Source organism: Meleagris gallopavo, chromosome 4 (genome assembly GCF_905368555.1).
Source record: "Meleagris gallopavo chromosome 4, MGAL_WU_HG_1.1, whole genome shotgun sequence".
Taxonomy (NCBI): domain Eukaryota; kingdom Metazoa; phylum Chordata; class Aves; order Galliformes; family Phasianidae; genus Meleagris; species Meleagris gallopavo.
In genome coordinates this window covers 3,339,903-3,359,642 of record NC_139407.1, presented here as the reverse complement: position 1 = coordinate 3,359,642, position 19,740 = coordinate 3,339,903, and the positions used below count along the sequence as shown (strand labels likewise).

At 36.4% G+C, this 19,740-nt stretch overlaps 1 protein-coding gene across 1 annotated transcript in view; it reads left to right on the top strand.

The window, feature by feature from the left end:
- The window catches only part of FSTL5 (follistatin like 5), a 217,207-nt gene that overhangs the window by 10,201 nt on the left and 187,266 nt on the right, over positions 1-19,740 (top strand). The window contains exon 2 of the mRNA XM_031553000.2: positions 12,979-13,012. Coding sequence (XP_031408860.1) covers positions 12,979-13,012 — 34 coding nt within the window. The remainder of the gene's footprint in view (positions 1-12,978; positions 13,013-19,740) is intronic.

Sequence of the window (19,740 nt, the reverse complement as noted above, 5' to 3'; positions counted from 1 at the left end):
ACAGGGGAGCCCCTATGAGAATGAGAAGGAATTGAGAGATGCCCAAATAATGAGTAAATAAAGATGCATGTTATTTATAAAAAAAGAAAAAAAATCAAAAAACCCCCCAAACTATCAGCCACAGACTGTTAGTATAATGCAGCAGTTCTGATAATTGTGTGGTGCGTAAACCAAAAGAATGACTAGAGTTGAGCTGAATGTTACTGATATTATTGTGTTTGAGCAGGTAAGTCCAGAGCAGTGCATTTGCTGAATTAAGTTGTCAATTTACATCTATTACTTCTCTGAAACTTCTGAAATTCCTTATGCTGGCGGCTATTATCCATTACTGCAGTAGAATTCCTAACACTTAGTGTTGATTGTTTGGCTTAGTTTTTTCTTTTTATATGTTAAGTTTTTATGTTGTTGATATTGTTCCAGAGCATCCCTAGTGTATACAGGATGTATACTTAGATGCACACATTGCATACCCAAAACCTTTTGAAAGGAAATCTTAATGTGTCCCGTGGGGCAAAGTTAGTTCTTACCCATCCTGAACTTTTAGGTCATAGACTAAGGTCATGGTAGTGAGACTGTATTTCGAAAGAGTTTAGATTTTACCTGTGCTTAGAAAGCAGATATCACCTCACCATACAGAAGATGGAACCCCGCTGCTCCAAGCCCCACTTGCTACCTTCCAGCCTGAGGGTTAGGACCACCACCAAGAGGCAGAAGATCCACTACACTGGATCTTCCCCAAGATTGACTCCCTCCCCCTCATTCCCCAGGAGGGGGAAAGGGGCCTGAATGACTACTCAGTGCACAGGGCTGCACATGCTCAGACTTCTGCCACATCCAAGGGACAAACACAATGCGCCACTCAGCAAGGGCTGCCTTGCTTTGCCTCATTCTTTAGGCTCATCGTGGAGGGCATGCAAATTCTGCACCCTTCTGCAGTGCCCAGCTCCCTCACACATCTACATGTCCACATGTCCACACAGGCATCTGCAGAGCCTGCTTGCCTCCTCTGGGACATGAACTGCACCAGGATCTGGAAGGAGAGATAATGATAACACTGAAGTGCTGTCCCCTGTGTCCCATCTACAGAGACCAAGGCCCACCCCACGCCAAAAGCCACCACCATGCTAGAGTTTTAGGAGGACTGCCAGAGCCCCATCACCACAAGCACCCTCCCTAACACTTCTCACCTCTCAGTGCTTCAGCCCTACTCTCCAGGACTGCTGCTCACTCATGCCTTCAGGAAACAGTAGTGCAGCACCAGAGGGCCTCACCTCATGCAAGACCCAGGCACCCTGCACACAGTCAACCTCTAGCACAGTCCTGACAGCTACCCCAAAACCCTCAGGCTGGACTCACCTAGACCAGGGTGTCCCTACTCATGTCTTGCTGCAAGCCTGGGTGGCCATAGGTGTCACTTCTGTGGCAGCACCTCAGTGGCAGGGTGGGAAGGGTGCAGGTTGAAGGGGTAAAGATATAGGATGTGGGATGCACAGTGGATGCAAGATTAAGTTATGGGCAAAGGCAGGAAGAAGGATTTGAGGTGTTCCTGAGTGGAGCTGGGAGTTAGACTTTGCAGTCCTCGTGAGTCCCTTCCAACTCGCAACGTTCTGTGATTCTGTGACGTGTCATTTTTATTCTTTTGTTGTTACTACTGGCATAGATAATCCAAGCTTAGGACATTTTATTTGTTTATCATAACTTCTTCTGGGATAAATCTCAACAGGTGAATTTTACATCTGTCGCTGTGCTCAATTTCCTTCAACTGACAATTATGAGCATTTGATGACTTTCAGTTCCGGATTTCATTTTCAAACAAGCAAACAAACACAACGCACGCTGGCTTTATTTGTCTTTCTAATAAGGGAGTTGGATGTTTGTGTTCCCCTTAAAATCTTTGATGGTTTTGGTAGCTCTGTTTGGGCCTGATGCACAAAGATAGTGGAGAGTATAGAGAGGCCTTAATGAAAAGATTTGCTGCTTGTATCTGTGTTGGTTGTATTGATATGGCTATGCCTAAACGCTTTTAAGAATGGAGAAGATTAAAGATTTAAATATCAAATTTAAAACAAATATCTCCCAAACTTTAATAGCTAAAAAATTGTTGCTGTTTGAAAGTGACGCAAGAAATGAGCAAGAGATGATCTTTTCATTTGAACTGTCTTTTTAGCACTTTGGTATTTCTGAGTTTCTGAGTTGGCATTTAATGCGGCTTGTAAAATACCAGCGCAAACTGCTCGTACTTCCTGAGCTAAGTAGAGCAGCATTAAATATCTTTTTAAGCATTGCGTGATATTAACCACATTTGTTTGATGTTTATTCTATCAAATAACTTTTTTTTTGCACTTGAATTCTCCAAATAGGAATATATTAGCAAAATATTAATTTGAAATATAGCAATTTTACTCCTTATAGTTCTCCTCTTCTCGTGAAAACAAACCAAGCCAAATTTATTGGCCGTTTGTTTAAGGCATAACATGTAATTATGGGTACAACCTTGAATAAACAACCTATAATTGTAATTTCTAAGGTGCTGTGTGGTCTGATACTTTTCTGAGACATCAGCAGACTCTACTCTAGAGTGGTTGATGGAAATGCTGTTGGATTTTATTAATCTTTTCTAGACATTGTACTTGTATGTGAGTGAAAATAATAAAGAACTAATATTGCATTATTTAATAGAAGTTATTAAATTCTGTTTGTTTATCCAAGTATTAGTAATAAGTTGGGATCAGGGAGGTGAAATAGTTGCTTTACTATGTTTTGCTTTTTTTTCTCCAAGATCTATAATTTAAAAATACTCTCATTAATTATATCAGAACTTTTAATGTTTTCTGTGTTATTGCAGGTGTCTGAATATTTTTTTTATTTAAAGCTACTTGCTTTAGACACCCTAAGAGAAAATATTCATTGACTGCTTTACTGATGATAATTTATTGTTGATAGAATTGTAGCGTTTATAGCTATGATTAATTTTTGAAAAAGTAGTTGAAATGCAACAGTGAGATACTGAGCTAACTTGGAAATTTCTAGGATTTGGTAGAAAAAAGAACTATCTTAATTCTGTGTTCTGATTTTCTAGATGGGTAATGCAGTGTAACCTTTCACTAGATCTCTGGTAAAATGAATGCATTCCTAAAATATATAGTTTTATGTTTTATGGGCAGGTGCAGCTGATTTATATTCACATCACAAACTTCTCTTTTTCCTTTGCAACACTACCTTATCTGTCCTTGTAAAGTGAATAGTAGAAACAATGTACTGTTAGAAAATTCTCAACACATTGGTTTTAATCAATAATGGTAGACAGACTACAATTCTTACCCAAAATTATGTCCTAACATGGACTAAATATTACTTGTGTTCCTGGATTGTAAGAAAGTAATTGATGTTGATGCTGATGTATCTGTTTTCTCTAATTGTCATTCTTTCTGCAGATATTCTTCTATCTAGACAAAATTTTGCAGGGAGGAAAGATAAGATCTGAATGAGCCTCAGACAGGCTGAATAATAAAATGCAACACACATTATGTCCTTTTTAGAAAATTACACTTTAGAAAATTACACTTAAAAACCATCTATGAGATTTTAAAAAATGAGCAGAGGTTTTAGGCAAATTACTCCCATTAATGTCAATGGGAATTGTACAGCTAAAATCCATCTGCGTGGGTTTTTGAGGGAAAAAATAGCACTATATTGTAAGGAATTATAATACTTTTCAGCAACTGTGAGAGTACCTGGAGTTTTAGAAACGCACATGTGGGAGAAGATTATGCAATATTCATACTGGCCCTTAGAATTTCCAGTGACAATTCGGTATACTAAAATATTGCTTTTTGGAGATCTCTCTCCCTCTTTGCTTATGCAAATCTGGAGCATCCTTAGATAATACCAAAATGAATATATATAGTAAATGCTATTATCTTTTATTAAGAAAGATAAGTCCAGTTGTGTGTGTGTGTGTGTGTATTGTATATAACGTTCCACAAAGGGAGACCAGAGCACTTTCCTGTGAGGAGAGGCTGAAAGAATCAGGATTGTTCAACCTGGGGAAGAGGGAGCTCAGGGAGTATCTATTACTGTCTATAAATACCCCAAGGGAGAGCACAAAGAGGACTGAGCCAGACTCTTTGAAGTGGTGCCTAATGCCAAGAGGCTATGGACACAAACTGAGCATTGGCAAGCACTTCTGTGCAGTGCAGGTGATGAACCCCTGGCATAGGCTGCCCAGAGTGGCCGTGGTCTCTCCTCTTTGGAGATCTCCAAAAAGTATCTGGACATGGTCTTGTGGTATTCTTTACATGTTTCAATGAACTATACCTCTTCCACTAATTAAATCTTGCACTAAGTATTTTAATGATTAAAGCATTATAAAAAGAACCAGCACTACATCTGAAATTAGTATATGTATATATTTAATTTTTCTCTCTCATGTACTATGAAACTGCTTAGAATTTAACATGGCTTTGACAGCAAGGTATGAAGTGATCCTACTAATGACCAGGCACTGTATTTTTGTTATATTTTTGAAAAAGTGAGCTGCCTAACAAGTTGTGGTGCTTTCTGCACATTTGCTTTCTGGTAGCTGCGACTGTGCTAAATAGTTTCTGTGACTTTCATTTCAAATTTATTGTAATTTCTTGTAATTAAACTCATTGTATTAGTATATGCTAATGTGTAGTTTTTGTTCAACTACGTGAGCTTGCATATGTTACAGGAACACAGTAAAAATGTGTTATCTTAGTAATATCTCCCTCTGGCATATTTTATTTAGTAGCAATTATTTCTTAAATGCTTAAAAAAAAAAAGTAATAAAAAGTAACATGCAGTAGAAAAGTACCTCCATGGCAAGACTGTCGTGAGAGATGACACAACAGTATTTTTCTGCATTTTAGCTAGATTTTATGATACGACTAGTAATACATTTTCATTATAAAATCTTAATCAAGCATTAGATTTGTGCTTCTGCTTTCCTCAGTTTTCTGTAATTAGTGTTTCATATTTATCAAATTATTTTAATTTCTGTCTCCTATCAAGGATGATCCACCATATGTTTTAGACTATCTTGCAGTTTGTTTAGGATTTCAATTAATCACTTATTTTTAAAATACAGTCAATAGGGAAAAGAGGACTTTGCCTGTGTTTTGCAAAACAGCAAAGAAGGCTCCTCTGCTTTATCACTTATGTGCTCTGACACACACCTAAACCCTGGGCAGATGTCTCTGGCAGGCAGATGAGTGAGGGTATAGATGCAGTGTAAGTATGTAGTTTGCTTTTTAAGAGCACAATTAACTGGAATTCAGTTTCCTGCTGCGTGCAACAGCCATGGTTTATTAATATCAACTCTTCTCCTTTCAGAAAGGGAAAAAGCAAGCAAACAAACAAACAAACAAAAAAAAAACAGAAAGAACACCATGTGTACCCGAATGGAGCTAAGAAACTACTGTTTCAAACATGGTCTAGAGGATTCTATTACTTCCAGAATATTATCTACCTGTATAGATCATCTCTGGTCTTTTTACCTTCTCTTGAATAACTGTGCATTTTAAATTCCTTTGACTATCCAATTCTACTCCCCCTGTTGGTAATACAAAGGCTTTTTTAAAAATAAAATTTGACATAATGCCAAAATAATTTACAGAAAATCATATCTGATCAGTGACATTGTTCACTGTCAAAATCTCAAAATGTTTTAAGAGAAACTGATGTTGTTCATGTTTTGAGACAAAGAAAAGTGCCTTTTCTTGTGCTTTTTTTTAACCTTACTGGAGCATTTCTCTATCTTTAAGACACTTTTTTTTTCCCCTTTAACATAGCCTAGTTTTATATATATTGCAAGTACCTTATAAGTTATGATTTGCTAGAATATCAATTTATAGAGCCATCCATCCATGATCTTTTTAGTTCACAACCATAGCAGAAATGTTGATGGTTTTTCAGCTGTTCTTAGAAAAGTTTGTGTCGTATTCAGTTTGTTGGGCACATAAGAAAGGCTTATTTGCAGATCTAGTATGTTATGCACTGAAACATTTCATCAAACTGACACAGTACGATGCAAAACAGAATGATGCAAAGCCATGCAACTCATCTGATTTTGTTGGATTTTGGCTTTGATACACTGAAGCAGATCCAAAATACCTAGATGCAAGATGCCTACTTACAGATGTCTTATAACAGTAGATCATAATACAAAACTGTGGTTCATGTAATCATTCTGTTGTTATTTGAATACTAAATACATTGTTCGTTCCCATAGTAATGCCTCCTATTGATTTCCTTGGAAGCTGTAACAGGTACAAAGAGCACAATAACATTATTTGATAGAGCAAAAATTCTCAGCTTCAAAACACTTTTTTTTTTTTTTTTTTTTCTTCAACTTAGTGCACCACCATTAGTGCATTTGTGTGGTTGAGGTGATAGAGATGCTCTTCATTTCATGGTGTATCTTCACATGGCTGTTTGCAACTTGGCTTGTCTTTCGCATCGCTGCCTCACTGCTGAAATGCACTGCTTCTAATGGGATACTTGGAGCAATTTTTTTAATTTTAGGGACAACAAGCATAAACTCCCTAGCACATAGCAAAAATGCAAGTGAAAATTGATGATTGTTTGCTTACTTCCCTCATATTTTTCCTTTTAATAAGGAAGAGTTCAGTGTACGTCAAATCTTTACTTCCTAAGTTATGGGTGCTTATAACATTTGTTCAATAACATAAATCATTGATTTTTAATGGCTTTCTTCATGTTAATCCAGATTCTCATATCTTTTAATAACAATTAAGAGTGATTTGTATCTTATTCACCTTCAATATAAGTTTTACTTCAGTAGTTTTTTTGCTGTATTTCCAGCTGTAGAGGCTGTTACGATGGCAGGCCTTTCCTAGTCAGAGGGTTCATTTTGTAATTCAGAGATGCTCTACCCGCTCTAATCACTGGTTAACCACCAAGTAACTTCAGGCTTACAGACTTCTTCTTCCATCTGTATGCACTTGGCTGCTGTCGAGGGTCTTGCTAGCAGAAGGCGTGTTGCACTGTGGCTGTTCTGTGATCTGCTAGCAAAGGCTGTCTTTGTAGATGGAGTCTTTTGAGGAAATGAAGCCATACAATGTTGCTCAATAATCTCCAGCTGACATAAAAATAACGATAATAAACAAAGTAGGAAATCTAAAGAAAATGAATGAAAGCCATTTTTGGCTAATGCATTCTTTCCTAGAATTTTTTTTTTAAGGAGTCACATAGATATTAGGTGATTTTACTAAAAAAATATATATATATATTTTTTTCATTTTAAAATTTCATCCAAATACCTTTTTTCACCTCCCGGCTTTGCCCAACTTGCTGCATTCTTTTCTCTTTTTGGTATCCTTTCCCTCCTTCTTTGAAATCAGGATTCTTAGGATTGCTTTCCTACAAGGCTACAGTGTTTTTGTAATCAGTGCCTGGATTAGTCTTCAGAATCTGCTTATTGTAGTCTAAGCAGCAGATACAGGCTTTGCAGTTTTGTTGGAAAAAAACACACCATTCTTTATAATTACGACTAAAAGAATGGAAGAAGCATAAATTAGACCAGTCAGGTTCGTGGGGTGACAAAGTGTCCTCTGAGCCCATACGCTGCAGTGTCTGAATGCTAACATACCTCTGACTTCTTGCCACATTTTTTTCTTTTTTAATAAGTCCATCTTGCTGAACAAGAATAAGATTCCTCTGAGTTCCTCTGGCTTGTTAGAGCAAAGTCTGAGTTTTGCTCCATGACCTCTGAAAAGAGAGAAAATGAAAAGGAAAATATTCTCCTTTGTGAAGACTAAAAGGAAGAACTGGCTAGATCATTTTAACCAAATGCTGACTAGAGATTAAAAAGAAATGTCAGAGGAGTTAAGCAGTGCTAAACCTGGGATGACATGAGAATCAGTACTTCAGATTTACCTTAAAATTTAGGCTGTAATCAAGGAATACCATTTATTGTATTCAGGAAACATTAGACATGTTTGTGAAAGAGCTTTAAAATCAGGTACCTCACATTTTATTGTCAATAAAAACAGAAGTATGTGTGGGTTTTTCTTTCTTTCTTTTCTTTAAATCTGACCAATGCATTTCATGTAGACATGGAGGAATGTTTTGAAGATGTGCTTTTCAGATAGGCGCAGGTTTTGTCCCACTTTGTTGTTTTGAAACAACAGGAGAAAAAGATAAACACGCATTGATGTAGTTTTGCAGGATTGGGTTGAAAGGAACATTGCCACATTATTTTAGAACAGGAAATTAGATTGCCTCACTGTTCAGTTTAATGCTGTGTCAACGGTTTCCCCCCCTGGCTCGGGGGCAGAGCCCCTCTATTTGTTATCTCTATTGTTTTTATAGCTTTTGCCATGTCCCAAACAACTGGTGCAGTCACAATTTTGAAGAAGTTCACCTTGGTAGTTGATCTGTCTTGCAATTCTTTTACCCATGCTTGAAGTGCAGGAGTGGGTTTTTTATGTCACTCCTTCATATCCCTGGTCATGAAGGTAATGCCACAAGGCAATATGCGACAGTCTTACTGTTCCACTGGACCTTCTTTCTCTACTTTCTCCTCCTCCTCTTTCTTCTGTTCTAAATAAGGTGACGTTCATTTCATTTTTCATCCTCTTATAGGAACAACTGAAATTGATTACAGTGCATCCTGTAATTGATCAAGTTGGTCAGTCTCGATGCTCTTACTCTCCATTTCAGCTCAGAGTCTGACTTGTTCAGTTAGGAGGAGGCTCAATCTCGTTGAGATTGAAGTTTGACTTCTGTTTGGAGGGTGTCTTGCTCAGTTTGGAAGGCGTCATGCTCACATGGAAGGCATCTTTTTCATTTTGTAGGGTGTCTCGTTCAGATTGGAGATTCTGGCTCTTGGATTGGAGATTTTCTCTATGATTGGAGACCATCCTTCTCAGCTCAGAGACTCTTTTGCTCAGTCTAGAGATTCTGTTTCTTGGCAAGAAGATTTTCTGGAACTGGAGATTCTCCCTTTCAGTTTGGACTCTCTCCTGGAAATTCTCTCTTTCGGTTTGGAGACTTTTTCTCAATTTCAGAGTCTCTCTCCCTTTCTGGGATTTTATTGAATAAGGACCGATAAGCGTAAGTCAGGCCCCAAATCATTTGTGCATCCTTAGATCTGCCTGAGCTGCAACATCCCTGTCGCAGATATATGCTTAGGCTCCCAGGATCTTGCAGGTGTTCAAGTTCCATGACACCGGGGATGTCCATCTCTATAAAGTCTCTCCAAGTGCCTCAACACTCCCTGCCACTCAGTATTCTCTGGCTTTGAGGAAGGCTTCCTCAAAATATGATAAATAAAGATACCAGTGAAGAGTACATTCAGGGAGATTGGCATCATGATCGTCGGATGAGCATTAAAAAAACACATAAATGATTCAAAGGAGAGACTGGGAGACTGTTTAAAAACCACAAGTTCTGTAGAATTAGCAACTCCCTCTGGAGTTGTTTGCCACATTGTATGCAGATACCAGGTAGGTGTTTCCATCAGTGTTTTAAATTGATTATAGCTCCATAGAGCAGAGTGGCAAACCTAACTAAGGCTTAGTATGTTCTGAGAAAAAGTGATGGAATGCATTCCCTTGAAGAGCTGTTTTATAAGAGAAAGCTTTTTCTTTTTTTTTCTTTTTACAATAGCAAGATAGCAGCACCCAAAAGTTTACCAATATTCCAGAATATTGGCAGTCCACCTGGATTTTCAAGATCGTGTTTTCAATTACAGGACCCTGGAGTAGAGATAAACTTTCTGAGCTCTCTGAGAGCAGAGAAAGATTCGTTCTAAAGGTCAAAAAGTGGCCTGTGCCCTCATTCTCCACCAAGAATGTCAGTGGTCTGTGGGCTGGTTCGGATCGGTTCCATGACAAGTGGGGTGAGGGGACCCACGCCCGGGAAAGGGATAAGGGAAAAAAGGGGAAAAGGGTAGAGATATGGACCTAAAAACAAAACAGCAGCAGCAATCTGAGGAAAAACAAGCTAATTTACTAAATAAGATATCGGAATACAAGATAACATGCTATAATACAATATAATTAGAACTGAAGCTAATAAATCAAATTTAATGAGACTTTCCGAAAGCTGAAGGCCTTTCTGTAGTTTCACATGTATGATCTCGGCATGTTTAAGACACAGTAAAGCTGATACATGCACCCTAATGATAAATCTTTGGAGCTTATAGATTAAATATAACAAGGCAATTAGGCCTGGATAATAATTACTACATTCACTTTGTTACTAATAGTTTACATAATATTAAAGACACTACTTAGAAATTGCAGTGATAGCAAAAATAAATGTCTCCTTGTTCTGTTGAAATATTTAAAATAAACATATTCCATGATAGAAAAACAAAAACAAAATATTTAGCATATTCCCAACACTATTTTCCTGATACAAATTTATAAATTATTTGAAGAATGTTTTGCAGTCTACAAAATAGAGAGCATCTTCTTGAGCAATTATTGTGTAAAATTTTGGGGATAGATTGCTGCCTTAAGTTCACATTGCTTTTTCTTATATTGTTGTAGCAGAAATGCTAAGTCAGGGCTTGAATCAGTGATAGAGCACCTGGTGGGAAGGCAGGGCCAACCCAGGGGAGCTCAGGTGTGTGGAATGTACCTGAGTGACTGAAAAGGGTGGAGCCAGGATTCACCCCTTCCCAAATCTCATTTAAGGGTTGGCAGTGAACGTGAGGATATCTCACTGGAGTTGTTTATGCACATGAGATCTTCTGAAAGCGAGTGGGTTCTTTCATTTGTTTTTGCACATACAGCTGTTGCATTTGAACAAATTTTCACTTTCTGCAGCCTAGGATTTTGCTACGCTGCTGTCATTGCTGCACTTTCTATTGCATTACAGTCATTGAACACAACTAGCTCAGTGTATTTTTTAATACTGAACGTGCAGCAAAGTTTGTTTATTTTTGGCATGATCCAATAGGGCAGATTATCCAGCCCCCAGCTATATGAAGTTCATAACAGTAAGATCATAGGACTTTGTAATACACAAAGATGTGAGAACTTTATCTCAAAAGATCTCAATTTATCACCACAAATCACCATCGTTAGTATGTTGTGATTAATAAAGTAACCATGTATACAGATAACAAGTTATTACAGATATTACCCGGAAGCATGTATATCTGGCATAGATATTGAGGAAATATTACTAATTAGGAGTAGCAGCGATTAGGATTAGTAGGAAGGCAATTAGACATAGTAAAAATAAGTAATACAGCAACTGATATAGAGTTACATGTTCAACCAACCTATCAAAATGCTACAGCAGTGAATATATGTGTATATTGCAGGTTCCAAACTTACAGGAAGTATACTTGTGATAGGTTATACATATCTATATTGTACTTATTATGGGCCTTTATAAATATGTACCAAATGTATCGTACCAGATGTATCAAATCAATTGCAGAAGGGGGGGCTAGGCCACAGTAGTCTCAAAGAAATCCTACTAAGAAAACTGATCTCAGAGGGACTGATCTCTCAGAGTCAAAAACTGATTTCAGAGGAACGTCTAGTGATAGGTCCAGAAAGGCCCCAAAGTAAAGGAGAGACCCTCACTTCAAAGATGATACGGCTGCCTGTGGAGCATTACAGAGCTGATGTTGCAATATCACGGAGTTAACCCAGTGTTCCAGTGAAAATTCCATCTCTTTGTGGAGAAAAAAATAATAGATATGAGCACATGCAGCACAGGAAGTTTCTCAGAGAGGAAATCTCCAATTTGGATCAAAATCAGACCCTTTTTATGGCACTGAGACATAACAGGTATAGGATCCTTCTGTATCTCTACAACAAGCTCTTTGGAACTCCTTGAAAGGAGGTTGTGGCAAAGCTGGTTTGGTCTCTTTTCTTAGGTAAAGAGAAAGGATGAGAAGGAATGGCCTGAAGTTGTGCTAGGGGAGATTCAGGTTGGATTTTAGGAAAAAAATCTCCAAAAGAGTGGTTGTGCATTGAAACAGGCTGCGAAGGGAGGTGGTGAAGTCACTGTCCCTGGAGGTTTTCAAGAATTGCGTGGATGTGATGCTGAGGAATATGGTGTAGTGGACAAGATTGGTGGTAAGTGGATGACTGGACTGGATAATCTTAGAGTTCTTTTCCAACCTTAATGATTCTATGATCACTTCAGGAAACCAGTAACTGCTGTTAATTTTGGTCTTCCTCTTACGACATCCAATAGATGATTATGTCTCTTATTTTCGTTTCTTTAAACTAAACTTTCTCACATCAATACCCACTTTTTCAGAGCAATTTCCTCTTTCCCAGGCTATTTTTCACCGTCTGAGGTCGTAAGTTTTTCCTCTGATGCTTGTTTCATTTTTACTAATAGTATCTTCAGGACATCTCTGGCCCTCTGGTGTCCAGATGGACTTCAGGGATGTCCAGGATTCCCTTGCTGACTCACTAGGCTGAAGGCTGAGCTGCCAGGACTGTATTTCCCAGGCTGGCAAACATTTCTCCTGTCAGTGTCCTGCAGCCATTTTGTCAGTTGGGGGTGAAACTTTCTAATTCTGATAACCTTTAAACTCTGCTTCTGGGGTTCTGGACACCCCTCCTCAGCTCATGGAATCATTTAAGCGTATGGTTACCTAGATGCTCACCTAGTTCAACCAGTTGATTAAGGCAGGTCTAACTTCAGAATAACATCACATTGGAAAGGGTCTTAGCCAGGTGAATTCTGAATATCTCCCAACATAGGTGTAGCGTAACAGAGACTGCATGACCTCTCTGGGTACTGAGTAGTGTGTTTTGTGCTTAATCACCAAAACCAGTCATTGTGAAAAATACTAGGGGATTTTAAAAACAGGCAGTATAATAATCTTTCTGCAGTACAGCTGACATCTCTGAACAGGAAAGAAGATGAACTAGAAGTTCTTTTGAACCTGTGTGTCTGTGATTTACATGCTAACTATAACTTAAAATAATACAATTTTTCTTTTAATTGCAGCAGGAAAAGAATCAGGAGAGCTCAAGAAGTAAAGGTAAGCACTGATTGTTTTCAAAATGTGGTGATTCTTGTAATTATTAAAAAAATCAATCGTTCATTTTTAGTAATAACAAAACATATATATATGATTGCTAAGTGTTTGGTATTTGAAATGGCAAAAATATATACAGGGAGGTGGGATAAAGTGTACATGTCTAAGGAACCATTTTTAAATAATTTTGATAGAGGAAAAACAAGGCTGACTGCTATATTATATATAGGATTTACTCCTTCTTACTGCATTTGTGATCTAGACTGTGAAAGCTTGGTATACTTTAATGAAACATTAGTACAGTCACTTTAGCTTTTCATTCTGCTCATCTGTAATTGTATGTGATTACAATTTATTCACAAATGAATCGCATCCCTAGTGGGATGCCTTACAAAAGTAGTCATCTGTGTTTTTTGCCTAAGTCTCTTTATACTTTCACTATAGCTTATTTTGTGCACTACACAAAATAGAATATCTGGGTTAAAGAAACAGCCTTGTATCAATAACACAGAATGTTCCAAAACCCAGATGTGTCTTTCATGTGTCTTTCTAGTATAACGTTTGTTAAGAGAGGGAACACCCAAGTCGCTTTCTTAAAAGTTTGTTTTGCAAATAATGAAAGGTAAAATTTCTGTCACACGCAGAGATTGTTGTCTTGATATTGTAGGTGCTTATAGAGGTAGGTTATGAAGTGCTTTGAAGATGAAAACAAAGGAAGGGTAGAAAAGTAAAGAATACTATACTAAAGGTTCCTGAGAGAGAATTAAGTGACAAACTAGCCTACTTCTTTTATTACATTAGAAAACAATGCATAATCATATCACTTGTGTTAACTGTTCTTAATTCACTGGTCATTAATCTCTATTTCCTTGCTTTTCCTCACATTGAGGCTACACACAGGCATCTAAAGGGAAGCCAAATCTGATGATTGTGTGGAGTGGTGTCAGTGCAGTCGTGTTTTTCTTGGTTGTATAAGTTATATCATCTCAAGGACCGTAAGTCCTTCTTTTAAAGAATGTTCACAGTATGCTGAACCAAAAAGAAAACTTTAATTTTAAATAGCATCTGAACTAAGTTATCTTTTCTGAAGTAGTTGGGTAAAGTATCTTGAGATTTTGCAAGTGTACCCATGATGTATTGTTCAAAAACCTAACTTTATGATTTAACATAAGTTATATAAAAAGGTTATGAAAACTGAGACTAGATCACAGAAATGAGAGATTTGTTAAATTTGAGGAATTGCAAACTCGAAGTCTGTGCTTACAAAAAAAGCTACTGAAATGTGACTTTTTATGGACATTTGTGATTACTAAGTTGTATCATCGTGCTGTTTGATTGTTTTTCCTCCTACTCTGTCTAGGTGTATGGTCATGCAGGGAGGAACAGTTAAAAGTAGGAGCCAACTATGAGCTAGTTAGGAGTGCTCATCATGTTCATTAGCTGTTAACTAATCAAATAAACATTTCTCAGTATTGCTAGCAGCTATAGCCAAAGCAAAGTATCAAACTATTTTAAGGGAGATGTTCATCATCTCCCAGTAGGCAGTGAGTTTGGTACTCAGATGCACAAAATTGGTTGTGATTATATCTGTAACATCTCTTGAGTAAAGTTTTGATCAACTGAACTTCCTGTATGCTGCACATGCAACCTAAGCTGACAAATCAACATGGAAGATTTCAGTAGTCTGGAAGAATTACCAAGTATTTGTAAGCACACAGGGCAGGCTTTAGAAAAATGATCCCATTTTTTACATACAGAGTTACAGAATTATGGGGGTTAGAAGAGACCTCTGGAGATCATCTAGCCCAACCCCCTGCTAAAGCAGGTTCCCTAGTGTGGGTTGCAATGTTTTTTCCTTATGCTCTCTGTATTTTGCAGCTACTAAATACAGTAAAGGGACAAAATGCTTTTTGCAGATCCATAAATCTTCTGAAACTTTGAAATTGAGTGTTGTCATCTTAATTTGGAAGACTATTGCAGCTCATGCTAAACAGGCTAGCCAAATGAAATTCTGGAGGCTCTGGTGTGCCTTGTAACTTCCACTGATATCCATGTTCTAGTATCTAATTGTTATTCAGTACTTCTTTGGGACTGTATTTTTTATAAGATGAGGATATTGTAGAAGAATTCAAGGATTGATATATTAGTAATGGGCATCATTCCATACCTTTCTTATATTATAAGTGCCTACTTATTGAAAGTAATAGATGAAGTAAAATATGTCTGATTTCTATTTATGATTTTCTAACAATGCTGTTATTATTTTTGCAATGCTTGGTTTTTGTCTTGACGTTTTTCTGACCCGATTGTTTTTCCCATCTGTTACTTCTGCTGTCAACCACTAAGTCATTCACACCAAAACAGAAGCCAGTACTCAAACATGCCCTATTCTGACACTGATCTAATCTCTCTCTGATCTGTGATATTCTTTTCCTTTCTGCAACATATAACAGAAGATTCTATACACTGTTTAAGAAAGAAACACCGCTTTTACATAAAGTAATTCAACACATATATTTTAAATTTAATTGTGTGATGGCAAACTTCGTTATACTTCTGAGGGTTTTCTTTGTGTTAGTTATCATCAGGATAAAACACAAGCCTTCTGTTCAATAACAATAGTGTGAACAAGGCAGGGTGATTTAAAAAAAGATTATTTAACCGTGTAAGAATATGAAATATTTTACAGCATATGAATTTTTAAACATTTTTAACTTTATTTACGTAATCTTAATGTGTATGTTTACATAAACACTTGAAATTGAGAGGTAGAGAGAGTTTTGTATAACCTACTATGTATTCAAATGTTGAATACTTAAATAATGCTTGTTTATTTAGCATTTGTTAATAAATACTAAAAATATTTTAATTATTAGTTTGGTTCTTCAAAAGCATGTCTTTAATTTGAAAGAAGTAACAGAGCACGCAATCACCTTGCTGGTTTGGAATCACAATTTGGCCTTCCTTACCTCTCTTTTCCAAACTTAACTCCTGCACACAAATATCATTTTATTCCACAACCATTGTGGATGATAAAATAGATATTTTCAATATAAATAGGGAATATGTCCGGCAATATTAGAAAGCATGTATGTAAGCAGTGTGCAGAATAGTATTTCTAGCTTATGCTTAGCTTCAAAGAATTTTAAATACTTTTAATAGAATATATTACTAACTTTGATGTAGAAATCATAAGAATCAGAAGGTTGACTAGTGACACTTAACAATTTTTTTCCAAACTTTGAAGTCATCTCAATCATTTTCAAGAGAAAGCATGTAGTCACATTTACAGTACACTGTCACAAAATAATTCACTTAACTAGTGATGGTTTGGATGATCAGTGGAAAAAATCTGGTCCCCATTATTTTGAATTATTGTACAACAGTGTGTTGGTTTAAAAGCTATGCATTAATTTCAGTATAGCAAAGCACTGTGTGATATGTGTATTACGAAAATAACATCCAAACCATAAAATAACAACAAAACCACTGAAAATCTACGAGGACAAAAACCTCCAAAATTGAAATTAGATGAAAGTATGGTCATCATTTTGTAATATTGTGCCAGGTATCATATCACTATGCAACTTGTCTGTCTTTGCCCATTCATTTTAGCTACATCAAGAACAGTTGCTGAAAGGTATATGCATTTTTCCAGGAATGATCTGAAAAGCAAACACAAGGTCATGATAACATTTGCAAATGATCACAGTGGGGAGGTTGGGACTCTGTGACCTTTAATGTCCCTTCCAACCCAGACCTGTGATTCCAACCCTGACCTTATGATTCTATTACGTATATATGTATATGATTCCAATGATATTAACTTACATGGTTGTGCTTCATTTTAGCTGTGCTTTAGGGGCTACTTGTGCAGAATGCTGTTTATATTTTTGCTAGCAATTATTGATCTGCGTTTTGAACATCATTAACATCCAAAACTAAGCAGGAGAATATTGATTGACCACAACTATAACCCAGGCTTTCAACTTCAACCCTCTAACTTTATGCTTACTTTAATAATATGAATATGAAATCATTATTGACTGATTGATTGAATACAATTTAGTACTTTATTATTATTGAACATATTGCCCTGCTTTTCAGATATTAACAAATGTATGTATCTTTTATGATCATTAGCTACCAAAAAATAGAGAGATACCATATGGGTATTGCTTTCCTATCTTACTGGTATTTTGCTCCTTAAAAGGTAACACAACACATCTGCACAGCACTTACGGCTTTGTCTGGGTTTCCAGATTAGTTCTGTTGTCTTTTTTTCTATACCCAGATAAACATCAGACAAGAAAGATGGAGAAAAAGCTTAATACTGTTCAAAATGGAAAGAATTTAAGGGACAGGGTCAGCAAAACCTTAATTAAATCAACAAATCTGTAGAGTGTCAATGTAACTTAAGATACTTTCACATGCCAGTGGGTGAGTGAACTGTCTATTCTGCAATCTCGTATTGCTTTTGATAGTGAAGAAAACTGAGTATGTCCTGATGAAAATATATGGCATCAGGATCTTATGCTATGTAAAACCTATTAAGTATGGAAAAGAATCCACTTCATTACTTTCTCTAATGTATGTACCCAGTGAATCATCATGTCTGCTTGATCACATGATTCTAAATTCATATTTCAGCAGACTGGTGCTATGTGAATATGGTTTGAATCTGAACTACAGTCCTACTGGATGAATTGATTCATATTTTCATTTGTCACAATACAGTAATTCTTTTCTGGTAGACCAGAACATATCATAAAAATTTATAGTGTTTATGGAGTATGTGTAACAGCAGGCAAGTTGGTAAATGTATATCTAAGAGTGTACTTTACATTGGAATGCAGATACTAAATATCCTTTTTTTCCAAATGTTTTCTTTATTGTTATGTTCCGATTTAGCTGAATGAACTTTTAAGAGGTGGTTTGAGGATTCTCTGTACTCATTGTAGCCAATACTGACACTTGCATCCTGTTCCATTCTCCTCAAGTGCCTACTCAGCTCAAATTCTCATCCCTTCTGTCTCTTAAGAATTGCCATAAGAAATGCAGCTCCATTTCCCATTCAAAAAATTCTCCATTTACTTTTCCTGTCCGTTGTCTTACAAAAACTGCTGTTAAGTGTGTATGGTGGCATCTAGGGATGAGTAACATCATGTAGAATTTCTTAACTGATTACAGTGCATATTATGTCCACAGTTCAGCTGATTGAAACTATTAATTTCATGTTGGTTGGCTACAAATTTTTTTTTAAGTCTTTTGCCCTGACAAGAACTTGTATTAAAAAGGTAATTAGAAAACCAAGTAGCTAGAATAAGTCTGAAAAATTGTTTTAAGCCACATGAAAAAAAAATCTCTGTAGTTCCTGTCTGTTGAGAAATGCATTGGAATAACAAGGTATCTGTAATTTTTCCTGAATGCATATAGTCATTATTTCTGCCACTAAGCTAGAGCTACTTGAGGGTGAGATGTATCCTGAAATCCTTTAAATATTTTAGGAGTTAAATATACAAAGATTTTTTTTTTCTAACTTTGATTTTCTTTAGGGAGAAAAAAATGAACATTTACATTTATTTTTCTTTTCACGTGTAACATTCATGCTATTCCAGAGGAAAATATTCAGGGGGATAGAAATTGCAGGAAATAATTCTTCAAAATGAAATATCTGCACAAACAACTGATATAATGGTTCTAGTATGTAGTAGTATTGTAGAGCTAATGCTTGAGATTGGTAACTATTATCTTTTTTTTTTTTTTCTTAATTCATCCATGTCCACCTTAAATTTAGGTTACATTTAGTTAATTTGTGAAGTCTATTTCAAGACAGACCTTCAGAAGTAGACTGGAGAAAACAGGCACATAAAGTTAATATTCATAAAGTTTCTTTCTGTGGTGCACAAAAACTTGACTTAAACAGATAGAGAAGGGATTCAACATCAGAAAGGGAAAAAAAAAAAAAAGAAAAAAGTCCTGAATAATCAATGCAGCACAGATTCCTTCCTTATCAGACTCTACTAGTTTTAGAGAAGTCACTCAAAGAATAAATGTAACAGTTTTGCTTATTCAAATATGTTTGTAGTCTGAATTATAATTGTAACCCGCAAATTATTTTTGATAGAAGTGCATTTTGACTAGCAGTCTGATTTTTTTTTTTTTCCTAAATTTTACAATGTTTAGAGTTTTTAGAAGTTCCCATGTGAAAGTAGCTACTACTTAATTTGAGTGCAACAGCAAACGTTTTGGAGAGTTCTTTTATGCTCTTTCTAGTATAGGGTGAAGAGAGAAAATGAAACAGGGAACCTTACTTTCTCTAAGTTAGTCTATCTTTTATTACTGACATTGAGTTTGTAAGTCACACATTTTTGCTAAAGATATGTAATTTCATATATTAGGTTTCTTTTATGTCTTTAACCGCCTCCTCCAAAAAAGAAATACTCTGAAGTAGATTTGTTTTCAAAAAAATATTATGTTTGCTTTCCTTCCTTCTCCTTGAAAGAAGCACGGGAAACACAAATGGCTTCTGAAGGACTTTGAAGTAGCTCTTGTGCACCAAAGACCTGCTCTGAATTCAAAGAGAAAGCGGTACAGTGAAGTATTCTTGGATGCCATACTATTCATAATAATATCATTAGTGCAGTGTTTGCAGGGGATGCATGTCAAGTTGTTCATGTATAGCAAATACGCATTTGATTACACAAGAAATAGAATCCTGAGAATGTAAA